General features: G+C 42.0%; 1 protein-coding gene across 1 annotated transcript in view; it reads right to left on the bottom strand.

Annotated features, from left to right (window-relative positions):
• sorcs3a (sortilin related VPS10 domain containing receptor 3a) overlaps nucleotides 1–18,503 on the bottom strand; it is a 216,761-nt gene that overhangs the window by 79,012 nt on the left and 119,246 nt on the right. Inside the window, exon 4 of the mRNA XM_088006703.1 lies at nucleotides 18,173–18,331. Within this exon, the coding sequence (XP_087862829.1) occupies nucleotides 18,173–18,331 (159 nt within the window). The remainder of the gene's footprint in view (nucleotides 1–18,172; nucleotides 18,332–18,503) is intronic.

Below are 18,503 nucleotides of genomic sequence, written 5' to 3'. Positions count from 1 at the left end.
GGCTGCATAATGATGAGACACTTAGTTTCCCCACTGTTCCGATTTATGGCCTCTGAGGCCTGTTATGATCATTACGACGGGATGGAGGAAGGAAAAGGCAAATGGAGTTGAGCCTATAAGGGCTGGGAGGAGATGGGAATTTTTCTGGTAACGCAGCACTTCTGAACCATAAATCTTTGATCCTCTCCTCCCTATTTGTGCACTGACATTTTTAAACTGGAAGACTCCCAATAATTTCACACTCCAATTAGTAAATTACTCATTTTGCCTTAAAATGCTAATCTTGGGCTGGCCATAAACAAACAGGTCGCACCCCAAAGGACTATTACCTTTTCCAAGGATGCATTAGATATTTTGATGTTTAACCATGATTTAGGCTGGTCAAAGAAAAAATAATAACAGTAATAAATCAGTGCTTAAAAAACTGAAAAAGCTGAACATGTGAGGAACCATTTGATGATTGTTTGCAGTTTCGTATTATTACTCCAAGCGCATGAGAAGAAAGTTGAGTCAATACTTGTAATTCCTCAGGCAAGGGCTATACAAACATCAGCAATATTTTAACAGTTAATTCTCAAAGAACGGGACTCATTAGGCATTTGGAGCACGCTGAATAATTCATTCTGCATAATCAACGAAAATCAACAGAAACATTTGCTTTTATGTTACCTGCGGTGGATTTATTACAGGAAAAAGGGGAAAGTGTGTCCTGGTGAGGCTCAGTCTGCAGGGATTAGCTCAGTTTAGGAGGAACGAAGTCGGGAGCTGAAGCAGGGATTGTTCTTATTTTTGTCAAACCGTCGCACGTTTCTAGGTTTCCTTTTCAGTAACATATTTTATCACTATGAAATATTCCAAGATTGAATCCACAAAGAGAATAGCTTGAATATACACAGTCTGGGAGAAATAAAGACTAAGCAAACAGGTACCAACCTCATACTGGACAATTATTTTTCAGTTGGCAACTTATTGAACTCCAACTAAAGCAATGAATAGTTTCTCATTTCGTTCACACATACTGTCGTCACGGAAAAGATGGTAGTCTGTTTAAGAAGGGTCAAACCTCTGGCATGGAGCCGCTGATCCAAGCTGGGACGAGCCGAGGGCCGCCTAACGAGCCGCCCCTCTGCTGAAAATCACATCATTTACAGACGAACAAACAGCTGTCAAAAACAGACAATGCCACCTAGAAATTATTTTTCCAGCATTGCTTTGACGCCCTGCTACCTGTTGCATATCCATGTTTGGCATCACTTGTGGAAAACAAGGCATGACCACTGCTGAGGAAGAAACTGTCCAGATCCTTTGGAAGGGTGAGCTTTTCCTACTGAACACTGCACACTGATGGGTCTTCAGTTTGAGACCCATTGGTCCTCAGTGGTCTCAAACTCCAGTCCTTAAACCTTGGTGTCCTGCACCCTTTAGACGTATCCAATGCTAGCTCATTAGCAGAGCTCTGTAGAGCCTGATGTTTCACCGTTTAATTGCAGTTTGGACTCAACCTCTTGTGCTGATTTCTCCAGGACAGTTTCCTCCAAAGGTTACTCCAAAGTCTCCTGCCATCATCTTCCTCTCTTCTCTTCGACACCTTCTGTTCACAGTTCTTGGATCTCAGATTACCTACAGTAGACTTTTTTTCTCTATGTCAACAACAGGTTCAACCAGGGTAGACTTTAAATTCTTTTAGAAGAAGTTCAAAGGTCAAATAAAAATCATTAAACATAGCCTGACTCTCTGCAGAGGAATAAACTTTAGCACGCTTACAGTAGCCAATAAATAATGAATAATAAATGATGATCAAAACAGAAGGTGAAGGTTTGTTTACATCAAACACTCCTGTAGAAACAGAGCAGCCTTCTGCAATTGTGTTTATGACATTAAAATGATTTAAACAGATAAACTTTTCATGAACCACAAAGAACGGTTAAGGGAATAGCACTGTTCCATGAGGACATGGCCGCTCTTTGCACCGAGATGTGCAAACAACTGCTGCTGCCTAATTCAAAAATTCTGTTCAAACTGGAACCCAGAGACAGAAAAATGTCAGATTGGAAGCAAAAACAGCTAATTAAAAAATCCAGCTTTAAGCCACAATGACTGGTGAACTTCAGTTGGAAATTAGGCAAATTTTACGCACAACTTATTCATTAAAGGACTAACAAGAGCTGAACTCCTCAGCTGCTACAGGTTCACCCAAACTTTGGATATTTGGAAGAGACCAAGCTAAAACCAAGATAAAGTTCACTCAGAGTTTTCATTCTTCTAACATTTTTCAAATCTAAAATATCCAGGTGTCAAAACTCAGGATATAACAGTGTGGGCTGCTGAGGGAAAAGCCACAGACTTTAATTTCAGCTGGTTTCATCCTTGTGCTGAGTCAAAAACAACTTTTAGAACCAAATTATTTGAAATTCTTTCACACATCCTGCTTTCAGGTCCAATCAGGTCTCCAGGCTCTACAGGCCCATCAGCCTTAGAGCCTGGAGGTGAAATGATCTCTGTCAACACCGGCAGCGTCTTTCTGATGAAGTCATCACTTTGGTATCCTCTGCAGCCAACATGTATGAGTAACACTGCATGGAAAGATGTAAATGTTTGATGTGAGGCACAGTGTGCAGGATATGAGGCCATCCTAGAGTCCAAGCTGCTAATTTTGAGCAACTGTATGATTCTCATGAGCACAGAAAACTTATTTTAAACTGATTTTGATACATAAAAATCAACCTGTATAAGAGTCACGTATCCTCATCACTCACTGCATCATACTTTGGTACAGAGTACGCCTTAGAAGCAAATCTGATCACATTTTTCTTCTTATATTTGATATCATGTTCTATTTATTTTCAAGATTAGCTAGATGAAATATCTAGCTAATATTGGTTTGTTTCTCTTTCTCAATTCTTTAAATTATACGGTTAAAGAATTTTATTTGAATCATAGATTTCACATCAGACACGTTTTTATATGAATCCACTGTTGCTTTTTCCTTTCTTCCACCATCTGGAGTCAGGAACGTTTTCAGAGACGGTGGATAGTCCACTAAAATCTGAAAATACTTAGAACCTCGTCCAAAAATGCTCATAATTGTCTATTTTAACAGTTCAAACTCCAAACGTACCTGAATATGCATTAATACTGGAAACCATCTCAGCACAACCGCAGAAGCCAATATCTTCCTTATCTGCACTGTACAGCCAATCAGCCCCAAGGAAAATATTTTTATTTTCTCTTATAATTTGAACTTCTACTTTGCACATTTTGGTCCAGAAATTCTAGTCGTGTTTTCTCATCTGTTGTCCTCTGCTTTTCTTAATTTCACTGTTTTTCTATCACATTACTGCAATGTAATGTTGTTTTGTGATGTTCTTACTAAAGTAAAGAAATCCCTGTTTAAAAAAAGACATATATTCCACAAGCTACTCTACAGCAAAACAAGAACTGTATTTAAAATGTCTCTTAAAAGTCGAACTTTCCTACTCTGTTAGTTTTCACTGCATAAAGAAGCATTTTGACAAATTTAAACCCCGGAAAAGGAAACCATTGGCTCTATAACATATCGTTCTTGATAATAGAGCCTCTTTTGTAATGCATAAATACACCTCAATCACCTGGCCAATGCAATAAGAAAATAACCTACTGTAGTGGTTAAACGTAGGTGTTACAAAGAGGTGTAATTTTGTGTAATTTCCCTTCATATTCCAGGAACATCTTAATTCATACAGAGAGCAAAAGCTACAGAGAACTTTCTCATTCTGACGTCGTTCCTCTGAGTCTTTTTAAAGAGTCAATCAGGATCTGAACAAGCAGCAGCACAAACTTCTTCTTTCTGTTGACATTTTTCCCTTTGGCCTGGCAGCACACTCCCATCTGCTGTTTTCACAAAGGAGTGACAAACGTACTCCAGCCTTCCATCGGCGTGAGGGCCTCCATCTGTTCTGATGCCTCTCTTTCCCATGTAGCCATGCTTCACTGTATCCATAATTTCCCTTTGATTTCAAAGCTCCATCTCCAGTTTCATCATTCCAGATGGACACAGGAACGTGCGATAAAATATTTCCTAATGCATCCCGGCCGCTCTCGATCTGTGATTCTTGGTTTTCTTTGATATGCGCCCGCTGAGTTAAACAGATGCACCTCCTCTGCCGACTCAGTCACTCCTGTGATCTTTTTGTTTGCTTTCAGTCTTTATTTCACATCAGACGTGTTTTTATATGAATCAGCTGTTGCTTTTTCTCTTCTTCCACCATCTGGAGTTAACCTTCCACAGACAGCTCAGTCCGTGATCATTTAGTCGTGATCTATTGTGTTATTACTGCTTCATGTGGAGCCATCCATCACCTTGCTAATGGCATTAATCCCTCCATCTGCAGGATGCTGCCTGCTCAGTGCCATGGAGAGCTTTGGTTGAATCCCACATGCGTTCCAGGTCAGAGTCTGTAATAAAGCTGCTGCTGCCTCTGAGACCCAAGCTTCTTGCCACAGATGCTCCAGCCTTAATGGATTACCACAGCTCCAGTGGAAATAGGAAGACACAAATTAAATGTTTACTTGGACACGGGGTGTGTTGTACAGCGTCTTAGAGTAATGAAATTGCAGTGTGTTGTGAATACGCAGCAGATTTTTCCATGCGGACGGCTGTGTATGAGGCTGGACCTGAAAGCCCTCGTCCTCGTTACACTCGACATGCATCAGTTGTACCAGCAGCTTCGCTTTGTTTTTCTAAAGTGCAGCTTTGGCTTTTTTTTCTTTTTTACTTCTGCTGTTTCTAAGGAAATGAGAAGAAAGGAAATTTCAATTTGTCAGCGCTCCGCCGGTGTTTCTGCTTGCTGGTGGGATCAGCAGGTAATATGTGGTCTGGGTCTGTGGGCCTGCATGCAGCAGACCGCTGCTCAGAGGTGTGCTGACAAGTCACAACAGGAGCCTGACAGGCACATTTTTAGAATATGGGAGCAAAACAAAAATATGTCAGTCTTGATTTGTTTGCAAAGACCAAATCAATAAGAATGCTTTGAAAGAGGCCAAGCTATCGTACACTGTGGACAAGCTGTAGAGGACACGTTTAAGCAGTTTTATACATGAGTCACCAGCTGCAGAGGGAGCCACTCAGTCTGTGAAACCTTCACAATAAGGACATCAGCAGGGATTTCACACATTCCACTGACTTCATATTCTGCTTTGATACTGAGTAAAATTTTACCAGCAGCTGAGGATGTCACTGTTCATATTAACAAGTACTCTACTGATCTATATAAAAACTACAAGCTTTGGAGGATGAAATATAAAACAGATGGTCTACTTTAGCCTTTATTGGATTGTTTTTGCATATTATTTAAACATTAAATCTTAAAAGGTGTAGTTATATCTCCTTCACATTGAATGAACATTCTCCTGTCCTCTCCATGACCTGAACATCAGATCAGAGCACTGCTGGCCTGGAAAACCTCCTTCACCTTGAAGATAAGCTCTCACCATGCTCTACATATCGCTCCAGCTGCCATGACATCCCACAAGTGTACAACTTCTTAGAGTTCATCCTGGCACAACTTCTTCAGACAAGTATCCTGCTACCAGGATGCAGCTGCCACGATGTGTCAAAGACAGTGAATCAATTACTAATCTCACATCCTGGGTCGCCTGCAGGATGACACCACATCGTCACCATGGAACTTTTGTGAAAGCTAAAAATCCCCAGAAACCCTTCATGATCCGCCACAATGACAAAACCACCACATCATGGAGGCCTTGCTAATGTTCCTCCAGCTCAAGAAGACCTTTAAAAAGTGAAATAACTCAACCGTTTGTTTTGATCCTTGATTTCTGTCCAGAGCATTTTTCTTATGCTAAGACTCATGTTTCTTCAGCCAGTTTCATGAACGCAAAATATTACTGGCCATAATGATTATATATGTTCAACTGAACAGTTTATTAAATAAACAAAAGAAGAAAAGAAAGCTACAAGTCTCATAAAGAACATGCTTAAATCACAGATATTACACATTTAAAATCTAATCAATGGTTTCCTGGTCATCTAAGGAAATACACCAATATGCTGATGACACCATGTTGTTTTTATATGCACATTTTTAATTATTGCATTAGAAATGGCTGACGGAAATGGCTAAATTAAAATTAACTTTCTCAATTTCACAAACTAAGTCAATTAGTTTAAGCACATTGTCCGGGATTGAAGTCATTTTTCACCAGCATTTATCTTTATGTTTATAAGAAACAGATCTCTGGATCAGCATTCATCTATAAAGATAATAATAAATATCCGGTTCCTCAGGTACCGGTCTGGTGATGGACCGGTGACCTGTCCAGGGTGACCCCACCTCTCGCCCGTTGACGCCTGGAGAGGCACCAGCTCCCCTCACGATCTCACAAGGGATAAAGATAACAGATGGATGGATAAGCCATGCTGAAAAATAGTTAATTTCCTGTCCAGATTGGATTGTTGCTATGCCGACTTGGATCCATCCAGCTTTTGATGCCTACTTATGGCCCATGCCTGGTCGCTGGCTGTGGTGCCCTTCTCCATCATTCACTCATGTTTAAGGTCAGAGCAGAGTGGCCCATTAACCTTACATGTGTCTGTTTGAAACTGGACCACTTGGAGGAAAAAAACACCTTGGAAGGTTTTGCTCTAACAACACAGCAAATGATGCTTTAAAATAACTGTGGTAAGACTGAAAAATCCCATTTAGCTTTAAAGTGCCCATCTTGTTGATACATCATTAATTTAGTTCAATTCTGACACATTGTTTAAAAAACTGGGCCTTTCTGCAGTTCTTGTGTTTAGCTTCATGATTTCCTCCAGATCTTGTTCAAATGTACTTTATCTTTTACAGTTTTTTTATTATTATTTCATCAGTATTTTATAAGCTCTAGAAAACCACTTTTCAATGAGGTGTTTGTGTCTTTTTGAAGATTTGCGTTTGTTCTGTGAAGCACTTGAAGCATTATGAAATTAATCTGTGCTTGAAAGGTGTGACATCAATAAAGCTGAGTGTGTGTGTCAGCCTGTTTTTATTCTCAGGTCCAGGCAGGAACACCTTGTTCTACATGCAAAATGAATGTGGGATGATTAGAACTGCGTTCTCCATAACAACATGTTCTTTAACAAATTCTTCTAAGAAATGAGAAGAGACTCAAGTTGAAAAATGAATGAACTGCATCATTTTTCAGTGAAAACAGACTCGAACACGCCGGATTATTAAGGAAGCATGCTGACATTAGCATTTAGCACACAGCAGGCTATCCTCACTATATTTCACACATAATGTATTCTGACAGCACACAGAGAAAATGAGCTAAAGTGGTTTGGCCAGGTGTGAGAGCGCTGAGTAACTGGTGTGTTTGCACTGTGGCGATTCCCTCTGCAAAGATACAAATAGCTTGTTTATGTTGCTGAGCGGGTTTGCTTTTCTCACAATGAACCAAACTGTTGATTCAGCCGCTCATAACGCTCCCGCTGTCTCCATGATGAATCTGTTGTGTTTCTGTAGCCTAAACTTGTTCTGTTTCACCAGCATCTGAGACCTGAGTTCATTTTACATTTCGTATACGAGCTGTGGAAGATATTTCAAGGCTGAAACATTTAATCATTTACATTCTTTGGATGTGTTCTATATTGAAAGCTGAAAGTCTGCACTTCCAGACATCCTTCACGACGGTGACGTGCAGAAGCAATAATGTCACCATTATTCAGGTCTAAATTTAGCTTTGGAGTCTTTGGATGTGAGAAATTGGGATCTTCACAGATACAGCTCATCATCTTGTTTCCCTGTTGCCTTAAAGGACCAACATCAGGTCTTTGAGCCTGAAAAATAAAAGAAATCCTGAAAGTAAGAATTAAATAAATCACAAAATAACTTTCTCTAGTTGTTTTAGGCTAAAAGTGAGTTTTACAAGTAACTTTTGAGTCACATCCTTGAAATTGGATGTGTGGTCCAAATATAACTCAGCATAGAATCTGTTACCATCAGATTCACCGTCTCGAAGGGTTTCTTTTGTATTCATGGGGAAATTTATGTTTTTGTGTTCTCTGTCAGAACAAGACATCTGATACCAGGAGATGACATGAAATAAGTAACCTGTGGTCAAATGTTTTCTCTGTATATTACAACAATAAGAAGTGTGAAAAAGGCTGCTCAAGTGCTGAGGCCCTTTAAGGGGGCGGAGCTTAGAGCACCTGTGGATCAGCACGCAGATGAAAAAAGGGAGAGAAGAAGGAAGGAGCCGAGAGTTACCGAACACATTCGTGTAGTTTGAGTTACCGTTTGCAGTTTGTTGTTACCTTTTTATTTTCGATGTGCGTGGAATACAAGTAAGTGATGTTAGAAAGTGAAGAATATTGTTTATGCATCTGAATATTTAAGTTTTAGCGTTAATTGATTGCAAGCTTCGTTCACGTGCGCACTTGAGCTACACAACGTGGTTTTTTTGTGTTGTGTTTATTTAGAACAGAATATTTGTGTAACTTTATTAGTGTAGTTAGTGAAGTAAGTGTGTTATTATTTCAGTCATTTATTCATCAGACACTGATGAATAAATGATTATTTATATTTTGTAGAACCACAACGTTACACCGAAATAAAGACTGAACAGCAAGTGCAGGCTGGACCAACTGATGTGTGACTCTGGTTTCTTTGGGGTTCTGACCGGACTCACCACAGTGATTTAGCATTTCCATCAGCAAGTTACAGTTTCCTAACTTTTAAGAAGTGTCTGAGCTAAATGAACGAGAAACAACATATAACAGCTAAAGTTGCTGCAGATGAACAACATGTGAAGCTCCAGCTTTGTAACGGTGCAACAGAGTGAAAGAGAGAATACTAGAATAGAACATGAAGAACATGCAGAAAATAATATTTCTGTACTCGATTCTTATAGCAGGGGAAAAAATTAACCTTTGAATGAAATGGCTGGCTGAGAGTCAGCAGAACATGCCTGAAGGATAAAAGCTGCAGAGCCACCGGTCATGCAGTGATCTGGGAAGGCGTGAAGAAAGTCACGGATCACCAGGAGCCATTTTACAGTGTTTGCTCAAGAAACCAGAGTTACAACACAATTTTCTATTTTAAGCTCTGGTTTCTAATGGTGTTGAACTGACTGAGCTTCTTAAAGAAAGCTGTAAGGCCGTGCGTTTGGTGATGGACAGTCTTTGGGTTGGAGACTTTATCATCTTCTTGTTATGCACTGGCGATCAAGTTTGTCACTCCAAACACATTGTCAAGTCTCTGCTGCAACAATCGTGAGCTATTAGCCTGAACACAGTGGAAAATGATGATACAATATGTTTTCTATATTTTTGCTGCACAAAATGATAAATTAGAAGCTTTACAGCATATTTCCGCCCAGAATCAACTTGCCAGCTTGTCTTCCAGTGACTAAAATGACCCTGCAGGTGTGCTGCAGGTGTAGCTGATGAAAACATGCAGTCCTCTAACCAAACGACATCCAGAAAGCTTTATGTTTAATGTATCTACAGGGTTTTTATGAGGCTGCATTTACCGGAGAAGGACAATAAATCATACAAGCTGCAAGACGCAGCATCTGTCTCTGCAAGCTCTGCCACTTCATGGAGGTGCAACAGTAAATAGCTTTATCTTTCTGAATCTTAATAGCAGCCAAAGAAAAACAATAGAGCTACCAGAGATAATAATTATCGCTGACGAATAGCAGCACAGAGAAGAATCTGTTCTGTCAAAGGTTGGAAATCCACATTTCACAGGGAAATAAAAACTGATTATAGACAACATTTGATTACAGTGTACAGGACGGCACTCGTGTAGAATGTAATTATTGGATGAGTTAATCATGTTGCAGTCCATTAAAGAGTCACAGCTTGTCTCAAGTTTGTTCAGGCGTGTGGAGACACCCCTCTGACGTATCCTTTAAATCCCGTAGCTGTGAAGCCTTTCAACAAAAAAAGCTTAAGGGTGTGAGAGTTTATTAAATATCTGAGGAAATCAGAAGCTTTTCCAACTTCAAACACCTTAGATTTGACCTTTCACCCCACAGAACTGATTCACTGGTCAACACAAAAAAAATTGTCTAAGTTTTTTCAGGTGACTTAGTAGTATTTCAATGAGCTGAACCCAAAAATCACATTCGTTTTGCTCCATCAGGTCAACTTTTTGAGCCATAGGCAAATCTTGATTTTTTACGATTCTGTTTAGATGCATTTTTTATTTCATTTAAATTGTATTTATATCACGTTCTAGAAATGAAATGACTTACTTATTCAGACTACAAGTTAATGGGTGATGTCATCAATTGCGAAACGTCATTTCCTTAATTCGCTTCCGGTCATAGCATTTTAGTAAGAGTAAAGTGAAAAGCCTCTATATTGCCTAAAAACGAAATGGCTTCAGCCAGAAGATCTTGGAAAAATAAACCTGACGTATTCTGTTACATCTGCAGCGAATACACCCCTTGTGCCTAACAGGAATCCAGTCAAGTTTCATAAAGCGTGCTTACCATGCTTATTTTGATGAAACTTGGAGATCAGGACAAAGCTTGGGCGCCACACATGGTATGCAAAGCAAGCACCGAGTATCTGCATCAGTGGACAAAGGGCAACAAGAGTTGTCTGAAATTTGGAATTCCGATGGTCTGGAGGGAGCCAACAAACCACTGCAGTGACTGCTACTTCTGTGGCATTGATGTTACTGGGATCAACAGAAAGAACCGGAGCAGCCTAAAGTATCCTGATCTTCAATCAGCACGTCGTCCTGTAGCTCATTGTGATGAAATTCCAGTACCTGTCTTTGGAGAACTTCCTGATAATAGTGACGAAGATTCCACCAGTGTTGAAGAAGAAGACAAAGAAAAAGTGGTTTTTGACAGTGATGCTCCACATCCTTTTCCCAAAATGAGCTGAATGATCTAGTTCGTGATCTCGGCTTGTCAAAATCCTTAGCCGAACTGTTGGCATCCAGATTGAAGGAAAAGAACCTCCTCTCTGACAGTGCTCGCATCACCTTCTATCGCAACAGGCATCAAGAGTACCTCCGCTTTTTCTCTGAAGAGAAGGACTTGGTGTACTGTGCAGATGTTGCGCAGCTTCTGCGTATGCTTGGAGTGCCACAATACGAACCCAAAGATTGGAGACTGTTTATTGATAGCTCCAAGCGATCGCTGAAATGTGTTCTGCTGCACAACGGCAACCTGGTTGCCTCTGTACCCCTCGCTCACTCGACTACACTAAAGGACAAGTATGAAGCTGTGAAGTATGTGCTGGAGAAAATTTGTTATGATCAGCATGAGTGGTTCATTTGTGTTGACCTGAAAATGGTTAACCTTTTGTTAGGACAGCAGTCCAGGTTCACGAAGTACCCATGCTTTCTGTGCATGTGGGACAGCAGGGACAGAGATCAGCATTACACGAGGAGGAACTGGCCTGTGCGGGAGGAATTGGTGCCTTGTAGAGTAAAGAACGTCATCAACAACCCTCTGGTGGACAGAGACAGGATCCTCTTCCCACTGCTGCACATCAAGCTCGGCTTGATCAAACAGTTCACTAAAGCTCTGGACAAGAATGGTGGCTGCTTCACTTACTTGTGCCAGGCTTTTCCAGAATTGACCATAGAGAAGTTGAAAGCTGGCATCTTTGACGGCCCTCAAATCCGTCAGCTTATCAGAGACTCAGATTTCAAAAAATCAATGAATGGAATGGAACTGGAAGCGTGGAAGGCTTTTGTTTTGGTCGTGAAGAACTTTCTTGGCAATACCAAGGCCAGCAACTACGCAGAACTTGTCACCAATATGCTGACTGCTTTCAGAAACCTCGGATGCAACATGAGCATCAAAATGCATTACTTATTCTCACATATGGATCGGTTTCCGGAGAATCTGGGATCAATGAGCGACGAGCAGGGCGAGAGTTTTCATCAGGACATAAAAGAAATGGAGACCAGATATCAGGGACGCTGGGATGCAGTCATGATGGCTGATTACTGTTGGACTCTGAAGAGAGACATCTCTGTCGCTGAGCATTCTCGGGTTTCCACAAAACGGAAGTTCAAGCCCTAAATTTGGAACAATGATGACGGTAACATGCACTCCACATGTCCATAACATTAATTAATTAATCAATGTGGACTGCTACATTTACAGTAACAGATGTTTGTAACATTTCATCAATAAATTGTTAGAAAACAATTGATATCTTAAAAATCTAATTCGGATGAGAAATATTACTAAAAATCAAAAAATTTAATTATCCATAATAATCCAATTAAACAAAAAACTCGGATTTAAAAATGAATTTAGCATAAAAACGTGACCTGATTGATAGAAATGGATGTTATTTTTGGATTCAGTAGTGGATGTTTGTAATAAATCAGTTATCAAAAGATAAACTATTTTCAAAAAAACATTTTTTTTGTAACCCTGTGTTGTTTTTCAAGCTCCTTCCTTTCTGGCTCCCTTAGATCAGTCAAAACTTTTTTTGGATCAAAACTGACAGCTCTTCAACACTATTTGTACTTTCATACACATCGACTAAAAATCTCATTTTATCTGAAGACGGGTAACCAGAAATCACTGATCTAACATAATGCTGGACTTCCAGACACAAACAAAATGGTAATGACCAACTGGCCGACTGACCGACCGACTGACCGACCAACTGATCAACCGACTGACCGACCAACTGACCCACCGGCCGACTGACCAACCGACCGACCGACCAACTGATCAACCGACTGACCGACCAACTGACCCACCGGCCGACTGACCAACTGACCGACCGACCAACCGGCCGACTGACCAACCGATCCACCGACCGACTGACCAACCGACCGACTGACCAACCGACCAACCGACCAACTGACTGACCAACCGGCCGACTGACCGACCGACCGTCCGACCGACCGACCGACTGACCGTCCAACCGACCGACCGTCCAACCGACCGACCAACCGACCAACTGATTGACCAACCGGCCGACTGACCGACCAACCGACCGACTGACCAACCGGCCGACTGACCAACCGACCAACTGACCGACCGACCGACCGACTGACTGACCGGCCGACTGGCCAACCGACCGACCAACCGACCGTCCAACCGACCAACCAACCGACCGACCGACTGACCAACCGACTGACCAACCGACTGACCAACCGACCGTCCGACCGACCGACTGACCAACCGACCGTCCAACCGACCGTCCAACCGACCGACCAACCGACCAACTGATTGACCAACCGGCCGACTGACCGACCGACCGTCCAACCGACCGACCGTCCAACCGACTGACCAACCGACCAACTGATTGACCAACCGGCCGACTGACCGACCAACCGACCAACTGATTGACCAACCGGCCGACTGACCGACCAACCGACCGACTGACCAACCGGCCGACTGACCAACCGGCCGACTAACATTCTGGACATTGGGCAGCCGATGTGATTGATGCAACCAGCCCAAATGACAGAAACATCAGGAACATGAGACAATGGATGAAGATCAAGAGTTCAGGGATGGAGAGTCTGACAAGTGAAGGAAAAAGGATTTATCATGACATATTTTAAAAAGATGAAATCCCATCATATTAACAGGGATGTAGAGATTTCTGAGGGTGACTGTAGACACTTGGTTGCTAAAAATGGACATAATTCTTTTATTAGATTAATAAACAATTACGTAAACCAAGAAACACACAAATCTGCTCGACTGCTTTAGGATGAAAAGTGTTCAGATGTAATTATTCAGATAACTCTTTGATAACGAAAATGACTGAATGACTTATTTAAGGTAAAGTAGTTCCGCAGTTTTATGTTACAACAGACATAAAAATGGTTAAAAATGAAAGAATTTCTTCCTGTCACCATCTCTCTGCATCGGCCTGTTTGCATAACTCAGTCTGTTGGCAGCAGGAACAGCAACAGAAGCCAACGTGAGACTATGTCCATGAGTAATTGTCTTCACAAACCGTTCACAGCCGAGATGAGGGACTCCAAAGGTCACCTAGAGTTTTCAAATCTAAAAATATCTCCATTTACTTGACGAGTGGACTCACCCAGATGGTAATTTAAAAAGAGAAGTCATTTTAAAAGAATCAAGAAACACAACAAACACTTCAGTCGAGCCTATTTGTCTCCACATGAATCCTGATGTCTCTTTAAGTTTGCTCCCGAGGGCGCCGGTCGACTTAAACACCAACTTCCAGCTGATTAGATTCAAAGTGACCTCGTCTGAAAACTATCAGCTGAAAATGAGCATATTGTAGCTCCTTGCTGCCGGCTCGACAGTCAAGACGAAACGCCGAGGCTGTGAGGGAAATCAGGTCGAATTAAGCCACCAATAATATCTGAGCAAATCCCTATTAACTAGCAGACAAAGAACATATTTGCGACAACAGCCCCGAGGAGGAAACCGTGGCGTGTGGATGACACACTCAGGATGGGAGTGAAAATGAGTCCGGCGGAGGTGAAAATCACGCCGGAGCCTTTTGCTTCGGGCGCCAACTTTGGCTGTAAGGATGCAAATTAAAGCCACATAAACCATTAGCCTCATAATACCTGTTATCACTGTCCACCTCATTAATGTTGAGCTGCTCCATCCAGCTCTCAGCCGGCGGAGCCTTCTTGAACTTTCTCCTCGGCTGCTTGATGTATTTCCCGCCTGCACGGCTGCCGCGTATTTAATCACTGAGATCAATAGCCGTTACCATCATTGATCTTGTGAGTCTATTTCATGGGCAAGGTGGCAGAACCTCATATTTTCTGCAGGCTGCAGCTCTTATGCATAATGTAACCAGCTGAGGGCTGTTTTTAATTAACATTAGAACACACTGCTTCAGAATTAGGAGATGCTGCTGACTGCTAAGGACTTTCAGTGATTTCATGCTTTGCCCAGAACTCTGACTGAAGGCGCTGCCCTTTCAACTCTCCCTTTACTTTAACTTCAGATGAATTTCCTAGCTTGTTTGTTCATGTTAATATTATCACAGTGCTGCAGATTCTTGAGGTTCCCTGATGTTTTTACTTATCCTCCACGACAGGATTCAGGATTTTTGGTGTTTTTTTGGTGGGCCAAAAAACTGCAGAGGAAGGAAAGCCAAAAGTTTCAGTTTTTTAAATGTAAAAAGCTGCTAGAAACTATGGAGTTATGAGCCGAATACAAATACATGCAACACTTTTTTTAGATTTAGTTGGACTATGAATAAAAAACATGAGAAAAAATGAAGTTTATTGTCAGGTAGTGTAGACTGATTCTGCAGCACAAGAACTTCTACATTTGGTTCCTTTTTCATTCCTACATTTAAAATGAAATATTTATTAACAAATGTGTCAAAATTGTTTAAAGTGTGTGAATGTGTCCTCATATCTTTATTAGTCTTATTGCACAAGCTGGTTGTCAATTTCTAGAAAAAACCAAATGGTGTTAAAAGGTTCTGCTGTAATTGGGTATAAATTAACATCCTTGCACATTTCTGTCAAACTTTAAAGCAGTGGTTCCCAAACTTTTTCTGCGCCCCCCCTATGGATTACAAATGGCTGTCTGGTTGAAACGATGTGTGACGGGGGGGGGGGGGGCATCGACTTTGTTGGGGGCAAAATGAATGTACGTAGCTGAAAATAGACACCAACATCGGTAGCCTACAAGGTACTTGTTAAGCTTAAGGTTCTGTATTGATGTTAGTTAGTCATCTTTTAGCTAACATTAGCTAGTCATCTTTTAGCTAACATTAGCTAGTCATCTTTTAGCTAACATTAGCTAGTCATCTTTTAGCTAACATTAGCTAGTCATCTTTTAGCTAACATTAGCTAGTCATCTTTTAGCTAACATTACCTGCATCCAACAGCTTTACTCAACTCAGTCGGTTAGTTTGGAGGGAAAAACTGTGAAAAGTTCTTTGCGTTTTGCTGGTTTGCTGCCGTGATTCTAACATAAACCTACGTAGCTCCGCCCAGCAGCAGCAGGTCTCCTTCACAGGTGGAAACCCAGCGCAAGCGTCGTAACGCTCATGTTGCGTTTAAAGGCAGCTCGGAAAAACAGGTTACAGCATGTTAACAACGGATTAAACAGTTTTAACTGCTGATAAAAGTGACAGAGGACACAAATATGGGAAGTGTGGAAGCCTCTACTGTATCAAATTGACATAGGAATAACAGAGAGTTGGCCATTCTAAGGTAAAAACCCAGCGCATACAGTGTTCATATTTTGTTTTTTTTTTTCAACCAGACGGCTTCCTGCGACCCCCCCTGCAATGACACGGCGCCAGTTTCAGTCCCTGTCCCTGTTCCAGTCCCTGTTCCTGTTCCAGTCCCTGTTCCAGTCCCAGTCCCTGTTCCAGTCCCTGTTCCAGTCCCAGTCCCTGTCCCTGTCCCAGTCCCTGTTCCAGTCCCAGTCCCTGTTCCAGTCCCAGTCCCTGTTCCAGTCCCTGTTCCTGTTCCAGTCCCTGTTCCAGTCCCAGTCCCTGTTCCAGTCCCTGTTCCTGTTCCAGTCCCTGTTCCAGTCCCAGTCCCTGTCCCTGTCCCAGTCCCTGTTCCAGTCCCTGTTCCAGTCCCAGTCCCTGTTCCAGTCCCAGTCCCTGTTCCAGTCCCAGTCCCTGTCCCTGTCCCAGTCCCTGTTCCAGTCCCAGTCCCTGTCCCTGTCCCAGTCCCTGTCCCAGTCCCTGTCCCAGTTCCTGTCCCAGTCCCTGTCCCAGTTCCTGTCCCTATCCCAGTCCCTGTTCCAGTCCCTGTTCCAGTTCCTGTCCCTGTTCCAGTCCCTGTCCCAGTTCCTGTCCCTGTCCCAGTCCCTGTTCCAGTCCCTGTTCCAGTCCCTGTCCCAGTCCCTGTCCCTGTCCCAGTCCCTGTCCCAGTTCCTGTCCCAGTCCCTGTCCCAGTCCCTGTCCCAGTTCCTGTCCCTGTCCCTGTCCCAGTCCCAGTCCCTGTCCCAGTTCCTGTCCCTGTTCCAGTTCCTGTCCCAGTCCCTGTCCCTCACGCAGTGACAACCTTTTCAGATGTGAGCTGCTGACAGGATTGACTGAACCGCTGCTGTTCGCCGACCGTCTCCCTCCTGTGGAGCGACCGCTCGGCTCCCAGATCAGTGTCACTGACCTTAATGGCCGACATTTACTGGGACAATCTCAGAGCTCTGCGTGAGGACGGCGTGCCGGGCTTCATGCAGAGACACAAAGACCAGTGAAGGTGACACCATCATGGCCACAGGTGGAAGGGACACTTCTCCTGGAATAACTGAAAACAACCTACTGAAGCTTTTCTTTTGTCTGGATGAACCGATGATCTGAATCCACTGACTGAGATTCTGAAGCATTTTTCTGAGTAGATCCAGTAAACTTCACCACAGAATCCAATCATTTCATTTATAGATGCAAATCAAACTGTGGCTGTGAAAATCCTGCTGATGAAATGATTGTCATGGCCTGAGTGAACAGGCTACTTGGACCTAAAGACTCCAAAGACACCAGAAGGACAGCAAAAATTCACAAATCTGCTTTAACAAACTGAAAAAATGAATTTAAAATTCCCTGAATTTGTGTTAATTCAACAAAAGACAAGAAACAGTAAAAGTTTTCAGGAATTATCAGAGGAATGTACTCTAATGAAAATAGATGCTGAAGCTAACTGACCCTCAAATCATCATCATCATCATCATCATCTGAAATACATGAAACTTTCAGGAACTAAAAACCAAATAAAAACATCAAAGCAGAGATAAAAGGCATTTGTGTGGTCAAAATTAAGTATTGATTAAAAATGATGAAAAATAAAATTAATATATAAAGACCCAATATTAATCCAACCCAACACAGCAACAAAGTATTTCATAATTAGATAAAATATTTAATAAATTGTATTTTTTTCTTCATGCACATTTTGGTTTAATTCACTATATGAATAAAAAATATTGTTTCAAAGTTTTCAGTTTTATTTCTTGTCCAGTTTTATGCTCAGTTACATAAAAAGTATTGTTTGTAAGATGTAAAATGAAGGTTTTTTCCCTCCTAAATGCAGCATTTTCCCTGTAGAACGTAACTGAAGACCAAACAAACAGAACCAATAAATACTCCATCGTTGCTTTGCAACGGAGCTGGAATGTAACACAAATGAGTTGGATCTCCTTTAAATAGGCTGTAAAGTAGTCTATAATAATGTTGATTGTGAACTGGAGCTCTTTAAATGAGCAGATCTGACGTGAAGAGTCTCACCTTCTGGTCGTGGCTGTAGGCCAAGGCCCAGTCCTCCTGTGTGGGGTGGAATAAAAGGCTCAGGACGAAGAAGGAGAGCCGGTACTTCTGGAAACTGGCTCCCTCATCAGTGCTGATGAGCACGCTGCTCTCAAACTCCGGATCAGTCAGGACCATAATCTGAGAGCAGGGAGGATGAAGAGAGGAAAACACAGAGGAAGGAACAGAGAGAGATGAGGAGATGAGAGGAGACAGAAATAAGACGTTAGAAGCAGGAGCGGGGTTGGGCCTAAAATGTTTCGCCAATTTGGCACATTGCAGGTTTACGTTTGGCAAACAGCTTTGCTGAAGC

This window comes from Poecilia mexicana, unplaced genomic scaffold (assembly GCF_051168715.1).
Source record: "Poecilia mexicana isolate PSO_F unplaced genomic scaffold, ASM5116871v1 scaffold_1, whole genome shotgun sequence".
Taxonomy (NCBI): Eukaryota; Metazoa; Chordata; class Actinopteri; order Cyprinodontiformes; family Poeciliidae; genus Poecilia; species Poecilia mexicana.
This window is presented reverse-complemented; position numbering and strand designations above follow the sequence as displayed.